This window comes from Gymnodraco acuticeps, unplaced genomic scaffold (assembly GCF_902827175.1).
Source record: "Gymnodraco acuticeps unplaced genomic scaffold, fGymAcu1.1, whole genome shotgun sequence".
In the NCBI taxonomy this organism is placed as follows: Eukaryota; Metazoa; Chordata; class Actinopteri; order Perciformes; family Bathydraconidae; genus Gymnodraco; species Gymnodraco acuticeps.
In genome coordinates, this window is record NW_022990693.1 from 313,681 (window position 1) to 332,435 (window position 18,755).

Below are 18,755 nucleotides of genomic sequence, written 5' to 3' on the forward strand. Positions count from 1 at the left end.
GGATTGGCCTGCCTAACATTTGTGGCACTTTATTGGCTCTGGCCCCCTGCAGGATGCATTTGAACTGCAAGATGATCCTACCACCAATATTTCATAGCTGACAGAAAATTCAATTTTAAGAATTGTGTGCCATGTGCTAGATCATCAAAATGGTTTGTTAGCATCATCCAAAACTACAAAACAAACAAGTCCTTTAAGCCCACCCTGGTGTCCTGCTCTAAGCCACTTTGAAATGTAGGATATGCTGTTGACTTATATCACACTGAATAACACATTTCTTTGGAATACCCCTTTAATTATTCTCACAGCTATCACATATCTGTAATAATATTCTGTGCATCTTTTGAGAAAATAGAGGCCATATTTTCCTTCTTAAGTTATTTTGGCTAAGTACTAAAATCAATGAAAACCGACATTTGTTTCAATATAAGTCAGTCTTTATGAGCTGGGAACCCTCGCTGATCCATTTTATTTTCCACATAAACACAAATAATCTTAGTGGGTTAAATAGACTTTACTCAGAAACAACGGAGACCTCACAACCATGTTAGCATACAGATACAAGACAAGAAGAAGAAGAAGAAGAAGAAGAAGAAGAAGAAGAAGAAGAAGAAGAAGAAGAAGAAGAAGAAGAAGAAGAAGAAGAAGAAGAAGAAGAAGAAGAAGAAGAAGAAGAAGAAGAAGAAGAAGAAGAAGAAGAAGAAGAAGAAGAAGAAGAAGAAGAAGAAGAAGAAGAAGAAGAAAGAAGAAGATGTGCATCTGCCTTTACTGTCAAAGTTATTTTATTTTGTAAGCCTCCGTATTAAAAAGAAGAAGTAAAGCAGTCATGTGATGATATGATATCAAGGTGTGGACAAATACTTTGCTTGGCAGGGTGTCTTTGCAGTGACTAGCAAACTTTTCACTAAGATTTGGTTAAAGTTTGGATTAAGTTACAGACCTTCAAAGACTGATGGAAAAATATCAAGTAGTCTAGACTAGAGTGAGGACCAGATTAGGATATAACTAGTAACTAATAACTCATTGTATAAGTAGTAGCCCACTGTAGCCATACATTCTTAAATCATGTTATTGTACTCAATTTGATTATTTTCATTTTATGCTACTTTATACTTCTACTTCACAATTTTGGAAGCAAATGTTGTAGTTTTTACTCACCTACATTAATACAACAAATACATTGTAAAAAGATGAAAGAATGAGAGAGAGAGAGAGAGAGAGAGAGAGAGAGAGAGAGAGAGAGAGAGAGAGAGAGAGAGAGAGAGAGAGAGAGAGAGAGAGAGAGAGAGAGAAACATTTTAGCAACATGCCACAAGAGGCAGTGTTTTACATCTGAGGCTAATTTTACAGGAGAAAAATGCAAAACTTAAAGGAGGAAAATACATTTCTACTAGCTTAAACATAAAGACAGCTTAATTTCAAATGTGATACTACAATGCTATAACAATAGTTTAAGAAACGTCAGGCTTTGTTGTTAAAAAAGGTTAATCAATTACCGTCTTAAAGGTATAGGTAATTCACTTCAGAAACACTTTTTGTTATATTCCATGGAATGCTCTTAACATCCTAATAGCAATTAATAAATGAAATGCTTTGACAATAAATATATATTTCATCTGTGGAAGCCGTGGCTGTAAAAGCAAGTCCAATGATCTGCCTCGGCCCGCGGCAGATAATTGGATGGCCTACCTGCCTGTCAGCCTTCCATCTCGTGCACAAACACTTGTTCGTGTGTGTTGGAGGAGGGGCTCTGAAACGAAGTCTGAACGAAGGGGCAGATTTTGTCCGGTTGTGTACTTTCAAATTCTAGCGCACTCGAGCTGGTTTCTCCATTCTTACCTACCCTTTAATAACAATAACTAAGTCATTAACATGGGCAGTTCTCAGGGGGTAACACTGAGCTTGACCCTGTAGCCCCATCCAAAAATACATTTTATTTTAATACTAGTGATAGTGTTGCAGGAATGTTTTTTAATAAAATGGTGACTATGTCTTTTACAATAATTCTGTGAAAGTTAACACCATATTGTGTTGTTTTGTGGGCTGAACCAAAAATGTTGAAATCTTAAACACTATCTTTTTCTGTGTGCCCCACTGTGAATGAACTGGAAGAAGAATTGGGAGGGATGAACCCCTCTTTAATGGTCACACATGCAGAGCACACAGCACACACAGTGACATGTGTTCACTGCTTTTAACCCAGTACCAGGAGTCTAGTACTAGGAGCAGTGGGCAGCTATTGTACAGCGCCCGGGGAGCAATGGGAGTGGGGGGAGGGGGATATCCGGTGCCTTGCTCAAGGGCACCACGGCAGGGCAGGAGGTGAACTGGGAGCTCTCCAAGTAGAAGTCCACACTCCATATTTAGGTATTGTCGGGGACTTGAACTGGCGACCCTGGCTCACAGTCCAAGCCCGTACTGGCTGAGCCACTGCCGGACAGTGGCTCGCTGTTAATGAACTAATCACAATCTCTGATCGATTAAAGTAAACCACTTTTTAAAGTCCCCTCTTTCCCTGTTTCCAGGTTTGTTTTCCTCAAAGAAGAAATTGTCAGATGTCCTGCACAATCATGAATTAATTAAACTTATTGTGTTTTTAAGCGCAATTCTTGAACAGTCAATCACATAAAACCAGTGGTCAGTTCCTTTACTTAAAGGTCCCCTATTATACTGTTTTTCACATCATATATAGGTCTCATACAAAACATGTCTCTGAAGTGTTTCGCTCGAAATACCAAACAGATAATGCATTGTAGCATCCCATAATCCCCTCTGTTTCAAGTGCTGATTCTCTGTCTGTTACTTTAGATGAAAGCAAGGAGCCCCTCCCCACACCCCTCTGAGAGACATTTGGTTACAAAGAACACAATGGTGCTCTAGGAGGAGATTCAGGTGATAAATGAGTTGAAAATGTCACCGAAGTAACAAGTATTATCAGCTAAATGTACTCAAGGGTCAAAAGTACTTATTTTGCAGAATGCCTCTTTTAAATGGGTTGTATAGAATATTATATTATGCTGTTTTTATAATTAGAAAATACGTATTAGGGTTTGTTTATGTTGTAATTTGTCAAAATGTTTACATTTTTTCACCAAAGGAACTTTAAAAGCCTATGAACTAAAACACTAATGAATATATGGCAAACTACAGTGTGTTTTATTTTAAAGTGGAGGGCTGTGCAGAAATGTGCAAAATATAGTCAAGGAGCTGAGCATGGCTCACAGTATTAAGAAAAAAAGAACAACATGTTGTTCACATGATGTGCATATGGCATGTTTTTCTGGGGTGGATAAAAGTCAGGGTCAGTCGGTCGCGGTCCCGGGCCTTGATGATGAGGCCGGAGGGGAAGAAAGTGTTCAGGTGGCGAGTGGTTTTGGTCCTGATGGAGCATAGCCTCCTGCCAGAGGGGAGCGGGGCAAATACAATGTAGTAGTATACATGTAGTTAACTAGAAGTACAACTTGGCAGAATATGAAACTACTCCTGTAAAGTAAAAGTACCCCCAAATTATAATTAAGTACATTACTTGAGTAAATGTAATCAGTTACATTCCACGGCTGCATAAAACAAGCTTGTTTCTAATTTCGTCATCATGAGACAAAAAGTTCAATGGTTCTTAAAAAACTCATAACATGTTTCACAACATTTAGATCTGCAGGGCTCCTTTAACCCTCTTGTGGGAGGAGCCTGTGCTGACGCTCACTTCCTGTCAACAGAGGCGGTCCTGCGCATGTCAGTGTGACTTTAAGTGAAACTATCTTCTGCATTGGGCACAGTTTGGTTTCAACCGACAAGTTGCTCCTGAGTCGTGCTTTTCGTTACCTACAAATCATGTCGGACTCCATAAAAAACGTGGCGGTATTTGGAGCCACGGGAATGACGGGGCTCGCGACCCTGCCGCAAGCCGTCTCTGCAGGTGAGAGAGGACACATGTAGGGAGGCTGTCTCTGCAGGTGAGAGAGGACACATGTATCAGGCTGCCTCTGCAGGTGAGAGAGGACACATGTAGCAGGCTGTCTCTGCAGGTGAGAGAGGACACATGTAGGCAGGCTGTCTCTGCAGGTGAGAGAGGACACATGTAGCAGGCTGTCTCTGCAGGTGAGAGAGGACACATGTAGGCAGGCTGTCTCTGCAGGTGAGAGAGGACACATGTAGCAGGCTGTCTCTGCAGGTGAGAGAGGACACATAGCAGGCTGTCTCTGCAGGTGAGAGAGGACACATGTAGCAGGCTGTCTCTGCAGGTGAGAGAGGACACATGTAGGGAGCAGAGTTCCCGTTAGAATATTTGTTCGCCGGTCAACATGTCCGTTAAAGTTTAAATCTTCCGGACAAAATGAGAAAAGTGCCGGTCAAAGGACTTCTTTGTTATTTATTGTGCTTTAAAACAAATTGATATGATTCGATATTAAACAAACTAATCATAGTAGATTAACTATTCAAAAGTGTTCAGTAATTTACAATAACACGGGAATAATAAACAGAGCGCTCTCTCCCTCTCCTGACAGCCCTTCAGTATCATGCAGCTCGCGGATCAGTAATGAGTGACCCGACAGTAAAACTAAACATATCTATAACTAGTTTAGGTAGTTTGAGAGGTAATTAAAATAGCTACGTGTGATATTCTAACATGAAGAGTGTGTTTTGTCCGCTCACCGCTGCATGTGATTATGCAGCTGATCTCTCTCTCCGGTCAGATTAGACTCGCGTTTATGTCCATATCGATCAGATCCAGCTAGTTCTAGCTAATGATATGACTACCTGCTTATTAAAAGACACCTAAACAATAAGCGTCGCTATGCAACTGGGTGAGGCCACAAAGTATAGCGCAGCATTATGCATTTGTTTACATGCCCACCGGAACCCCGAGGCATTACCAACAGATCAATGTACAATCAACCCATACAGGACATCTCTTTCTCCACATTAAGTGTTAGACATTAGAATTGACTATTCTTGTCTGTCACATACTCTTCTTGTCTGTCACATAAGTGGCGCAAATTGCGCAACTGATGCGTTATTGCGCTAAACGGAAATTATTTTGAACGGACACTTTGACCGGAGAGATTTAGATTTGCCGGTCTTCAGCATATTTTACCGGTCGTAGTCCGGTAATTACCGGCTAACGGGAACTCTGGTAGGGAGGCTGTCTTTGCAGGTGAGAGAGGACACATGTAGCAGGCTGTCTCTGCAGGTGAGAGAGGACACACATTTGATTTTGTCAAAATCCACCAGCTTTACTTAGTGTACACTTTTGAAGGTCATAGCAAATGTTATCTATTCGATTATTGCAAATCTATTACATGTAATCTGATTTAAACGTTAAGTTAGTAATATTTGTTTTTTCTCTGCTTTGGTTGGGATTCGCAAACGATTTTTTAAAACATAAACTGCTGCAGACAAGCCGCTACACTTGCGTATATGAGTTACACAAACACAATATGTCACATGATTGTATTTGCTTAAGCAGCATATTATTTTCCTTTCTCCTTCCTAAAAACTGTTGAGTCATGTTAGACGTTGCAGGGCAGCATTTTGCTGAGTCACTGAGAGCTGATAGTAGAAGCTGTTCACTATCTGGCCTGGACAGGGAGGGTGGTTCCCCTTACGAAATGGGTGAAGTTATTAAAAGAGCTTCTGGAAAATACTTGTATTCTTGCTCCAGTTTGAATATTTGTTATCATGCTGTCCTGTAATACCAACCTATGTTTACAACACATGAAAGTTAGTGCACGATAAACAATCAGGTGACAGTTGTCAATGTGCCACAAAGAGTAATCCCTGCTCTTTTATTGGAGCCGCGAGATAAAACTCCTTCTCATTCTGCCACTTCTGAATGGATGTCAAATGTAACAAAATCCCGCAAGAAAAAAGGAAAGATCTTAATTATTTAAGAAAATATAACCACAGTTTTAACTATGGCTGCACAATTTGTAAACATGTAACCAATCGCGATTCATTTGACTGATATTGCTATTGCGATTCATTCACGAAATTGGAGGTATTGGTCATTTTGCATCATAATTCTCATTATCATTAAAGATTTGTTGGAATTATTATTCCATATTGCAATTTAGATATTTGATTAACTGTGCAGCCCTACGGTTAACAAATAAATACATCAGAAATGGCATTATTGTTGTTCTGTTTAATTTCTATGTCTCCTCCCTCAGGATACAATGTGACGGTGCTGACGCGAGACCCTTCCAGGCTGCCTGCCGACCACAATGCGTTCCGGGTGGTGGTGGGAGATGTGCTCAATAAAGACGATGTGATGAAGACCCTGGAAGGCCAGGACGCTGTCATCATCATCCTGGGCACCAGGAACAGCCTGAGTAAGGCTCCACAGTTTGACCCACAACTATTAAACTAAATGCTAAACTAACTTTCTTTCTGACCTAAAGGAAGTTTTATCCCAGAAGTAGAGATATACGGAATGGCATTGCATAAATGTAATTTACAATTTAGCCAAGCTTAGTTTACATTTTATTATTCTGATTCTGATTGTAGAGGAAACTTCTGTGTAGCTATGCACTGGGAGTCACCGACTCAGGAAGGAGACACGGTAGGAGCAGTAGCTTTGATGTCAAACACATGATGGTTTATTTGGAGTTACGGCCGGAGGATTCACATCACAAGTCCAAGAGTCAGAGGTTCTGACTTCACGGTAGAGTTGCCACGTCAATTCTGAAGAACTCTACCCCAGACCCATGTATTTAGCTAGTTCAGAGAGCATCATCAACATGCTGCATAACAAGATAGAATGATAACACCTCTATCAGCTGACGCCAACAGGCAGGAACAGGGAGACAAAACACTGAGAGCACAGCAGCCAAGGTTACAGGTGCGTGTGCTCAGTCAGGACAGTTTGAACTGATACACTGGGTCAAAGTTATGGGCCTTGGGAAATATTCCACAACACTGATGAATTTTTGCTTACACTTTGGTTTTGTTTTGAATTAGCTGTCCTACATTTGCAGCATTTATTTTACTGTTGATTGAGCAATTCTTACATGTTGACACCATTATTGATTTGTTTTGCTATTGTAGAAGTTTTTCTTTGCATTGTCAAAGTTCACATTGCGTAACTGACCATGTACACCTACAAGGAGGACTGTAGTTTAAAATGGTGTAATAATGTAAAAACATTCACTAGAGGGCGCTAACAGACTTTACAACATAACGTTCCTATTTGATATCATCTTGTCAGTGTCACACAATCTAAAACACACTGTACATTAATGGTGGAATCAGGATTTACAATATGTAAAATATCTAGACTTTATCAAAAGTGGCAACACTTAAATATGAAAAGGCTAATTTGACACAGAGTAACTCCTTTTAAGGTTGGAAACTTGTGTTTTCATGTATGTACTTTACATTTGCTCTACTGTATTACTATTCCACAGTATACAGTAGTGCAGTGATGACGTAGTTTTATGCTGTCCCAGGAGTTAGCATTGCAAGGGCTTCCTCGAAAGAAAGCAATGATATTTTTAGACTTTGGCAGAAAATAAGCTCTGCGGCAAACATTTATGACTTACATTACTTACGTTTTGTTCAGCGAGATAGTCTCCACATAGTAACCCTACTTTTTTTTTAGCGTACATTAAATGCAATCACCACAGGTGAAAAGCTTTGTTAGGACATACACTACATCATGGTCACATGACCTCTTGTCACCACCGCTAAGCTAAAGGCAGCTAATGGTTGGCATGATGATGTTCAGTAGTCTCAGTTTTTAGACACATAGGAGCTTTGGACATTCACAGTGGGGTATTTCTGACCTATTGGATCTCGTAGAACAAAACATGAAAATCTCTCACGTTTGTATCAACGACAGACCTTATTTCAGCGGCCTAACCAAAGACACGTTTAAAAAAGCTTTTGACCGTTTTAAACTATTGTCAAGAACAGTTTTGTGATATGGAGTTACCTTCCACTTCAGTACATGAGTCTGTGATCTGTTCTCATCAGGCCCGACCACCATGATGTCTGAAGGCACCAAGAACATAGTTGAAGCCATGAAGTCCCATGGGATCTGCAAAGTGGTGGCCTGCATGTCAGGTACAACTCACTGTTTATAAGTTACAACAGAGCGGCTGAGGTGGTGAAGTCTGTGTGATGTTGCTGGGTTAAAAGTGGCCGTTGTTTCTTATGTACATTGCATAAGGAAAATGACAAGTGTAATTAAAGTGTATTTGACAATAATTGATTGCCCTTTCTTTCTGAGAGTGATTGTGATTATTTTTCCTGATCCTCCCAGCCTTCCTGCTGTGGGACCGCTCTAAAGTGCCGCCCCGCATGCTTCCTGTGACGGAGGACCATGACAGGATGCACACAGTGCTGAAGTCCTCAGGGCTGGACTACGTGGCCGTCATGCCTCCTCACATTGCAGGTCAGTAGGAAGTAAAACTTTATTTCAAACACACCTGGAAGAAAGGTTTTAAAACTGGTTGCTGAAAAAGAAATACAGGTAGCCTGATCGAGTTCACATTTTTGGGAGATAGTCGATTAAATTGAAAAACACATTAAAGTCTATCCAAAATGATTTTGCTCTAAAGTTAAGTAAAGAATATAAAAAGTCAAAATCAAACTTATATCCTGGCAGTGAAGACAAAGCCATTTTTTTTTTACAGTGCCATTTTTGGCTCCTGAAATTAGATAGAGCATTCATGTTATTTATAGGCTATTATTTATATATGAGGTGAAAAAGGCACTAAGATCCTGTACTTAAGTGAAAGTAGTGACACCGCGGTCTACAAATAATCCATTACATGTAAAAGTCCTTAGTTCAAAATGTTACTAAATTAAAAAAATACAAATATTATCATCAAAATGCACTAAAGATAGCAACATTAAAAACACTCATTATACAGAATAGGTTTTTTTTAAAACATTTTTTTATTATAGAATATTATATTTTTCAGTTTTTATCAATCAAAGATACATTATTGTGTTTTTTAATGTTGTAATTTGTCAATATGCAGCAAATATTGTATACTTTGTGTACTACCAAGTCAATTTGTAGTATATTTATCACAAACGCATCATATTATTCACAAAATAAGTAACTGGTAACTAAAAGTGTTAAATAAAGGTAGTTAAGTAAAAGTGTAAAGTTGAAAGACTCAAGTAAAGTCCAAGTTTCCTAAAAGTATGATTATGTACAGTACTTGGTTAATGTACTTAGTTACTTTCCACCATTGATTTAACATGCGTTTTTGTCCCTAACTTGCTCCCTCAGACGACCTTCCTCTGACGGAGAGTTACCTGACGCAGGAGAACATGCTGAAGGGGAGAGCCATCTCTAAACACGACCTGGGACACTTCTTTGTCAAGTGTCTGTCCACCTCAGAGTGGGACGGGAAGGCTGTGGGATTGTGGGGAGAGTATAAATAATCCTGAACAGACAGACAGACATACATTACTTTGTTTTTTGTTTTAAACTTGGAGATAAATGAAGAACTATAATATACATGTTTTGTGTTGTGATGAACCACTAATGCTTCTCTGTGATCACTTTAATAATAATAATTGAGCAGCTTTTTATTGCCGTAGTTATATTTTTATACCAATTTAGATATTAAAGGTCCCATGTCATGCTTTTCTGGTTATTACCCGTCCCCTTGTGTGTTATGAAGGTTGTTCTGCATGTAAACGGTCTGCAGAGTCACAAACCCTCAAAGTACACCCTGGAGTGAGTAAAACTCTAACACAGAGAAGACCTGTCTGTGCTGCCCCAGAACGCCTCGTTGGACATTTCTCTTTTTTCATTGTTTGCTTCCTGGGTTCTGTGACGCGTGAACACTCAAATCAACAACAAATGACCGGATTGGCCCAAATGGACCAATCCGTGGAGCACCTCACACACCAGGGTCCCTTGGCTAACTAACAGGGAGTCCCATTGACTTGCATAGAGCTCCCTGAACGCTGGTAATAGACGAGTTGGGATCACGGAGGAATGCTCTCCGCAGACACATTCTCACAGCGTTATAAACCTTTTTCTTGTGAATACCTGGTGAATACACACACTATACAGAGATGCTGTATGAGAAACCAATGTGAGTTTGGAAAATTGCACAATGTAAATCTATTCTAGACCTCAACAATGGAAATATGATCAGTGGAAATGGCCATGACATGGGACCTTTAACACAAGCTGCAATAAGGATATCTTTTGAAACAAGTGCCAAACCTGCATCAGCTGTTTACACTGCTTTATCACTTCTTTCTTTCACAATAACAATCTTTATGTTTAATGTTTCTGTTTTTGAAAATGTTATCGTGTGGTACCTCCTGTGACTGCTCTCATGTACAGTGGGTCTGTTTCTATATCTGTTGAAAATAAAAGTGTTATTGTTTATTGTGGTAACGTTGTGCTGAAAGAGTGTCATGTGACTGATCAGACTGCGGCCTGTTTTTTCACTAGTGACAAAAACAAACATAATTTTTTTTATATATTAATATTCTATCTCACTTTAATTACGCTTTGCAAAGAACTAGAGGGAATTAGTATTAGAGTAGATCCTAGGTGGATAGTACTCAAAGTACTGTTGCTGTTAATATTAGATAAAAGATGGCATTATGCAATTAGGATACAATAAAAAGGTTCCTTAAACTTAAACATCCATAAAGAATAAGTAATCAGATTACTGGTTCATTTAACAAAGGGGATTATTATCAGTTTTACAATGCTACAATACATTTAAATAACATAACAGTTACATCTTTCAAATCATATGCTTGAAAATATTGTGGGTGAGCTTAATCCACTGTATGTATTAAACTAAAACGGAGCCTTTTCTCCGTTTTAATTGGTGCTTTTTTGCTGTATATGGTCATGTCTCTCACTGTTGGTCTACAATCTACTGCCTGAATACGCTGCAGAGTTCCTTAAAAAAAAAAATACAACATGATACAACATTTCTTCCAAAAGTTAAGTTATTTCATTACTTTTATATTGTGATAATTAGATTGTGCTATTTTTTTTTAACAGGTAATTCATAATTGCAATGGAATACATTTTTAAATGATACCCTCTTAACCCATGCGTACCAATCGACCTTCATGTGAGTAAACAACTTTACGACCATGGTTCTCACCTTTTACTAAAAATTGAACGGGTATAAAAAAAAACTGACTTTGGACTAAGAAGAAACTCAATTAGTTTTATTATTGACGGTTTGGTCATGTGTTTCATTATTTGTTTCCATTTGTGGAATAAATAGATGAAACAATACCATTGAAATATTATTGGATGCATGTTTAGAAACCATAACACTTGTGCATGAACTAGTCTCTATTGTTCAGCAGACTGTCTCGGTCAAGTTATTTCTGGCCCTAGATGTGAATCCATATATAGATGGCAGTTTGAACTGTTGCAGTACATACTACAACTACCTCAGGTTGGATCAGTGTTATTAAATATGAGTCTCTGTCTTGTTTTCTATTGGGATAGATACTGTATTTGGTATGATACTTGCAGAAGCAGTTGTTTTAGTCTGCCTCCTACACTTCAGCTCATGTGAGTGTTTCCTCAGGTCAGTCAGATGAGTGGCATGACCTTACACATGATGTGTAGCTGTTGCGAAACTCCCTCTGTATATATGTGTCAAGTGGCTTAAGAGAAGGTTACATGATCCCGGAAACGATTTTCTCCTTCAAAATAAAACCTGGATTTCTTAGTTTGAGGATTGGACACCACTATACCATTATAATTACTTAAACTTTACAGCATCTCATTTTGCAGTAAATCACTTAAAAACAGCAATACCAGTGTTCCCACTGATTTTTTAAACTTTATTTAGTCTTAGCAACAAAACAATTGAAGTCCACCTTCATTCAAAAAACATGTTCATTGTTACTTCACAATTCTCAAAATGTTCCCATTCATTTGCTGAAGCTGAACGTTTATCTGTGCTCAGTTTAATTCTGAGTTTAACATGCACACGTGCAAGCTTGATTTATGACATCTCGTCTAGTTTGGAGTTTGCATGTGAATACTTGTAGCGAAAGCTCACTAGCTAAATACTTAACAGTGTAGTAGGAGACATAGTGTGTCCAATACTTAACCTTTTGAAAGTAAATTCAATTTGAATATACATTTTCTGGATTTTTCAATAAGGGAAAATAAATATCTTGCAAAGAGGAAATAATAAAAGCTAATGGAGGTGTTCTTTAGCAGCACACAGACAGTAAGGAGAAAAGAGAAGCGGAAACAAATACATCATAATTACAGGTATACAAGACAATACAATGTGTTAAATTAGAAACACATAAAAAAGACAAAGTGTCAAAGTAAAAGTGACAATGTGCAGCCAGTCAGCAAGTCTACAAACACTGTACGCCAGAATGATATGTAAGTGATACTGTGTTAATACAGCAACATAATATAAATATATTATCTACAACAATGTAGTAAAACAGTACAACATGTTAACACAATACAAGATATAATATAAGGGTCAATGTAATGTAATAGTATAGCATAATGAAGTCTGACAAATCGGACACCTGTTATTGTAACAGTGTGATTATATGTGTGTCTTTACTATTGTGTTTGTATTAGGCATGTCATTGCATATCAACACAGACACACACTCTTTATTATGGCATTGCCTATAGGGCGACTGATGTTCCTCTATTTGAATTTTATTTTGGAAGAGTACAGGAAGTTGTTTTATTTTGTCAACTTGTTTTTCTCCGCCGTCCAATACACAGGCCGAGGAGGAGTTAAAGCTGTTTTTTTTAAGTTGACTGGTTCTTCTTTAGGTGGCGTAATGTCGAGTGGTGGAATTTAAATCGAAACAGTAAACTTTGACATATTGATAGTTTACTTCAGACGAGTTGTGTCCATAGACCTTTTCCTCCCTGACGAATGCTGCTCTCAGGTAAATAACACAGTCTCTGAAATAAATTGATTTAGTCAATAGTATATTTTATTATAGTTAAACTTTAAGAGTTTCTGTGGAAGCGTAGGCTATGTCAGGGTCCACACTTTTTAAATTGTTATTTTTGCTTTGTCTTTATTTGTATTTAAATGTCAGTGAATTGTGTGCATTTTAAATGATATCTTCTAGTTTCGATTTATGACCGGACCAGTAGTCTAATATCCTCGAAGACGTTTTCCTTTTTTATTACAGTAACTTTAATACAAACGTGAAATAACACGAGACAATTATAACCCATATTTGTATGTAATTCTTAGTGTTTTACAAACAAATTGTCATGCTTTGTACAAAAAGACAATATGTGGATGGACCACAGTCTATGGGATGGACATCCTCCTGTCGGTGATGTAATCATTAAGGAATTAGTACAATGCAATGCAAATTACACAATAACAAGCTTGACTTTCCGGTATGGGCGGAAATTAATTAGGCCGGGAGTGAATTGACATCTGTACATATTTTGTGAAGTGTATTATTATCATAATGTCTCATAAAAACAGTTACAAGTGTTTATAACGTGGAATTATACTGATTGAATGTAACGTACATAAACTACCCACAATGCCTTTCGAAACATCCAACCCCCAACTGGAATGCTTTTGGTGTGAAACTCTGCTCAAATCACAGGCGGGAGAACACCGAGGCAGTCTGCTGAAGTGAAGTTGTAGTGTTAAGAATTCGAAACAGAAAGTTTTAATAGTTTATAACTGCCGACTTTATTCCTAATGAGACGGGAAACTGTGTTTGGGTCGAAGAGGAGGCGGGAAAACGACATAATAACAAACAGAAACAGTAACGGTATCCACTACTAAACCTTACGTTACTGGAGAGGGACGAGGAGTGATTCAACAGGTCTGTTTGCTACATTTATGACTAACTTTCAGTTTTTGTAATGTTTAATGACAGAACAAGCCCAGTGTTTTAAATAGTGAACTCGTGTTGTGTCTGTTATCACGTTTGTTGCTTTTCAATGGCCTTGGGCGAGAAGGGCTCCGTTTCCCTCCTGAACGATAACGCTAACAACCCGCATATAACTAGCTAACTGAGACTAAGCTCGTGCTCACAGAACACTTCTACGCATTACATTATCTCTCTATGTATCACGGTTATTTCATTTAAGCGTATTACAATGTTTTCAAGATATATCTCAAATGTTTACAGTATTAACGACATGCAAAGCAGTAAATCCGTATAAATACACAGGAAATTGTATGTTATTTACTTTAAGACACGGGTTGTCAGTGGTGAAAAGTAACTAAGTACATTTACTCAAGTGTACTTAAGTACTTTTTTGACGTATCTATACTTTACTTGAGTATTTCCATTCAAAGTACTTTATAGTTCTACTCCACTACATTTCAGAGGCAACGATTGTACTTTTTACTCCACTGCATTTATTTTAAAACTACTTTGTACAAATAAACATGATATGCTGATATGGCAACATGTAGTACTATACTACTAATGACACAGTATTTGATCTAAATTGGCTCCACATTGACCAATCTCAATACTAAACCACTACTTACACGTATAAAAACAGGATGATATTTAGCTTTTAATTCAAGCTGTACTTTATATACTTCTGTTATGGGCCATTGTGCAGAATGAGAACCATTTACTTTTGGTACTTTGTGACTAATACTTTTGCACTTTTACTTGAGTAACATTTTGAAATCAGGACTTTTACTTGTAGTGAGGTATTTTAAGATGATAGTATTTGTACTTGTACTTCTTCCAACACTGCTGGTTCTTCATCTATTATATTGCCCCCCCTCCCTATCCACTCTTAGCCTAAGGGCTCTAACTTTCAATCATGTCTTATTACTGATTAGCAGGGGTGTAACAAATAATCAAATCTTTACTAAGATACCATTTTAAAGTTTGATGTTGTACTCAAGTAAAAGTACAAAAGTATTAGCATTATAATATACTGAAAGTAGTTATTATGCATAATCACCTATTTCAGATTCATATGACTGGGTTATTACCACAGCTGGTATTTGTGGAGCTAATTTGAGTTACTGCTGCTGGATGTCTTGATCTATATTCATATCTCACTATGTCTATTTATATTTCGTAAAGTAATTCAAGCTGTCAAATAACTGTAGTGGAGTAAAAAGTGTAATAGTGGCTTCCAAAATGAAGTGGAATATATGTTTAAAGTAGTATTCAATGAAAATACTCATGTTAAGTACCGAAATGTTTGAATTAAGTAAAGCACTTGAGTAACTGTAATTTATTACATTCCACCTCTGCCAATTCGATTTCTTCACATAATAAGGTGACTTAAAACAAAGTGTTCAAAGTGATATCTTAAAGTAGGAACAGTTTAAAAAAACTAAAACTTGATTCGCATGAATGACTTGTATATTTATTTGCACTAGATTCAATTTTCATTGATAAAAAAACCCAAAACAATATGTAATAAGGATGTTATGCCTTCCTCCACAGTATAAAGATGATCATGAAGGGGCAGAAGCGAAAACCCCCACCAGAGGAGGTGGAGGTCTCAGACAGGAGCAGCCCAATGTGGGAGAGCCAGCGCCAGTTTGTGTTCTCAGTTTCCCTGAACAAGTATCATCATGGCCAGGAGCTGCCTGAGCCCAGCCTGCGGAGGTCCGTCCTGATCGCCAACACCCTGCGGCAGGTCAGCCTGGAAGCTTTTGCAGCGCCCTCTGTGGACATGGAGATGTCACCACCACCCTGTAGCTCTTCATCTGCACTTCACGAGAGTGTTGTCACCGCAAAACAGCACCCCGCAGAGACGTTTTCGGCTCTTGTAAGTTGCCCTACGGTTACTTTAAATGACTTGTCATATTGTGTTCCTGCATCAAATGCCCCTCTGTCTTTAAAAGATGAAGATGAGGACTGGGGATCCATGTCTATGGATTCTGATTTCTCCCTTTCAGCTGCCATCTCGTCCATCCTCACTGCACTGGACTCTACCATTGATAGTAGCTCCCAGGCAGCTCCCCGGACGCCTCTCAGGTCCTTGGAGAACCTGTCGGCGCCCTCTGATGGAGGTGTGGCGTGGGTGAAGCAGGGACTCAGAGGCTATGGTGGAGGCTGGGAGCAGCAGGAAGAGGGGAGGGCGTGGGAGAGCAGCACAGAGCTAATGAGGTGCAGCTACCTCAGTGAGCTCACTGTGGAGGACCTGTTCCAGGATATAGACACATCCCTGCTGGAGAGGGACATGGAAGTTCTTGGGCTTATAGGCAGTGGAGGTGGATGCCTGACTGGGGATGACCTTTTACGGTATCTGCCACCTTTCTCCTCCTCCCCCCCCTCACACCCCTTCTCCCTTTCTCTCAACCAGAATCTGAAGTGCCTGCCTTCGCTCTCCTCATTCGGCCCGTTGTCCTCCTCCTCTTCTCTACCTTCTCTTTCGTCGCCACACTTCTCGAGTCAGAATCATGTGAGAGAAGGACTGGATCTGGAGCATCTGATGGAGATCCTGGTGGAGTCCTGATCGCCTCGTGATACTGCAAATAAATAGCCTGAACAGCATTCACTAAGTTAGTGAACCGTGAACTGAAAGGCAAAGAGACTGAATTATCAAACAAATCAAAGATTCACTTTGTTTTTATATATTCCTCAATGGAAAGTGTATAATGGGTTTTAGAATGTAGTTATCATTTGAAACGGTTGGCGTCTAAGACAGGAAATGCTAAAATTGGGCTAGCATGAAGATTAGCTGTGAAGCATCTGGCAGCTTTTTGTAAAACATAAAGCTTTAGTGTTTCACTGGCAAAAATGGAGGTCAAGTCACGGTGAAGACTATGTGGGCAGTAAACCAGATAAGGCTGTTTTTGAATGAGTCGGCTTATAAGGAACGGCTGAAAAGCATTTGACTACAGTGTCCAGTGTGAACCAGGGAGGGGAAGGGAGGTGTCCGATTATAAAACAGGATTTATACAGCAAATAAGAAGATGGAAGAGAAACATAACAGAACATTTGTCAAATGTATCACAGCTTCGAGTAAAACTGAGTTCACATTGAACATCCTGGTTTACCTAGAGTAGGGGAACAATCAGTAACCATTCATGTACTGTTGTGAACAGTGGACTGAACACATGAGATAAATCCCTTATAACACGTGTACAATGTGAATGTGAGAGGATGTGGTGAGGCTGCTATTTGAAGGAGAATAACTGATACACTAGTATATTATGGTTCAAACTTCTATGAAGAAACATTGTAGCCTCATATTTATCACTGAGTTCGAACAGGGGGCCCGGTATCAGGTGCTGAGAGATGAGGTCAGGATTTTAAGAATAGCAGCACCCAGAAAATGTGAGTTTTATTCAGAAGAAATCCACAAGAACTGGTATTTTCAATGTGTATAATTATTTAAGGTTATTGTTAACTTTGCAATTCTTCTTTGTATCCATCAGTTATACTTCACCAACTGGAGGTACAGTATATTTTCATGTATCCTATTTTAGCAGTAAAGAATATGCTCAGTGATAATCTCCTGCCTCTCTACCAGCGGATGTTTCTATTCAAATAGCTTTACAGTACTGTGCTAACACATTGTCATGGATTCAATGTAGCAGTTCAGAGCCACTGTGTCACAACCACTACACAGCTTCTGTTGTACACATGTGATATTACTGATCCGTCCTGCTGGGTGTGGAGCAGCACGCTGTTAGCCATGTTGGCTGATGGAGTGTAGGTGGTGCTGCCTGACAGCCTGTGAACAATGGTTTACCATTAGGTCAGTGTAGGGGGGTCCACTCGTGTGGTCTGGTTTACATCTGAATTCTTGCACTTTTGTAAATAATATGCATTTCTAAGTCAGGTGGGGTCTGTTTACACTGTATTTATTAAGCAGTGGTAAAACTAAGCCTAATAATGAATTTGAACCCGTAAAGTGAAGCCCAATGACATGTTAATGTTTGTTCTTTCAAAGAAAACCACTTTGGTCAGGTGTTTAAGTGCATCGTAACCAGCTGTATGTTGATCCCGCATGTAATCCATCTCTGTTGAAATGGTAAATAATGATAAATAGTTTGGGAACACATGATACCTTTCTGTCCGGTGTTTGTACTTTGATCCTGTTTTAGATCAGTTGCTTTCTATGCAGAGTTCCTTTGAGTACCTGGACTGTAGTCTATTTATAACATTTAAATGGAGTATTTGTTAACAAGATGAGTTATTATGTCGTTCCATATTTTTCTATTGGTTTATTAATGTACCGTCATGGCAGTTATTTTATTGACTTGTATTTTCTCTATGAATATTTGAATGGTTGTTTAATTGAGGGCAGAATGCCTGTACACACTATGTATTTATGGTAGATGTATTTTTATAAATGCAAATGCTGTTTAACTATACTGATATTTTGAATAAAATGTGAAATCAAACCATGCTGTATTTTCATTCTTTACATGATGTAGTAATGCATGAATTTGACATGTTGGTTGAAAGCAAGCTTCAGTATTTTCACTTATGGCCCCGGAGGAAGCTGCAGTATTTATTTTATTCCAGAAGTTGCAAAGGAGAAAAGATGCAACGTTTAAAACAATGACTCCTTCAATCTTATTTGAAGCTTTAATATTCTGAAACATTGAGTTCAATTCCTTTTTCAATTTAGAATCACGACAGTCGGAGCATACCATTTTGTAAGCCTGAATCTCCAACCAGATGTTTTTGATCAAATGCACTGAATAAGAAACGGAACCAGTGTTTGATTCTTTCATTAGATTTACATTTGAGAAATTTCAATTTTTTTTAAATCACTTATTAAATGTATGTAGTATCCTATGTATATATTTGTATTAACATATATATATTACATTT

The 18,755-nt window shown here is 38.5% G+C and overlaps 2 protein-coding genes across 3 annotated transcripts; both read left to right on the forward strand.

Moving 5' to 3' along the window:
• The first annotated feature begins 3,708 nt into the window (after positions 1 to 3,708).
• Positions 3,709 to 9,473, forward strand: blvrb (biliverdin reductase B). The gene is made up of 5 exons (XM_034230498.1): positions 3,709 to 3,916; positions 6,171 to 6,332; positions 7,975 to 8,064; positions 8,264 to 8,395; positions 9,245 to 9,473. Exons 1-5 carry the CDS (start codon positions 3,832 to 3,834, stop codon positions 9,397 to 9,399), a joined length of 624 nt encoding a protein of 207 aa, XP_034086389.1. The 5' UTR covers positions 3,709 to 3,831; the 3' UTR covers positions 9,400 to 9,473.
• Positions 9,474 to 12,735: 3,262 nt separating this feature from the next.
• Positions 12,736 to 18,319, forward strand: sertad3 (SERTA domain containing 3). Of its 2 annotated transcripts, none has more exons than XM_034230588.1 (2): positions 12,736 to 12,890; positions 15,405 to 18,319. In XM_034230588.1, the coding sequence occupies exon 2, from the start codon at positions 15,412 to 15,414 to the stop codon at positions 16,420 to 16,422; it is 1,011 nt and encodes a 336-aa protein (XP_034086479.1). In that variant the 5' UTR covers positions 12,736 to 12,890; positions 15,405 to 15,411; the 3' UTR covers positions 16,423 to 18,319. The 2 variants fall into 2 exon arrangements, with proteins under 2 accessions (XP_034086479.1, XP_034086478.1); XM_034230587.1 differs by lacking the exon at positions 12,736 to 12,890 and adding an exon at positions 12,906 to 13,802.
• Positions 18,320 to 18,755: the final 436 nt, after the last annotated feature.

What these genes read in the sequence shown, in the direction of transcription:
- blvrb (XM_034230498.1), top strand. Translation starts at nt 3,832, where the DNA reads ATGTCGGACTCCATAAAAAACGTGGCGGTATTTGGAGCCACGGGAATG. An exon ending in GCCGCAAGCCGTCTCTGCAG is followed by an intron (nt 3,917 to 6,170) that starts GTGAGAGAGGAC and finishes CTCCTCCCTCAG; the next exon opens with GATACAATGTGACGGTGCTG. An exon ending in GGGCACCAGGAACAGCCTGA is followed by an intron (nt 6,333 to 7,974) that starts GTAAGGCTCCAC and finishes TGTTCTCATCAG; the next exon opens with GCCCGACCACCATGATGTCT.
- sertad3 (XM_034230588.1), top strand. Translation starts at nt 15,412, where the DNA reads ATGATCATGAAGGGGCAGAAGCGAAAACCCCCACCAGAGGAGGTGGAG.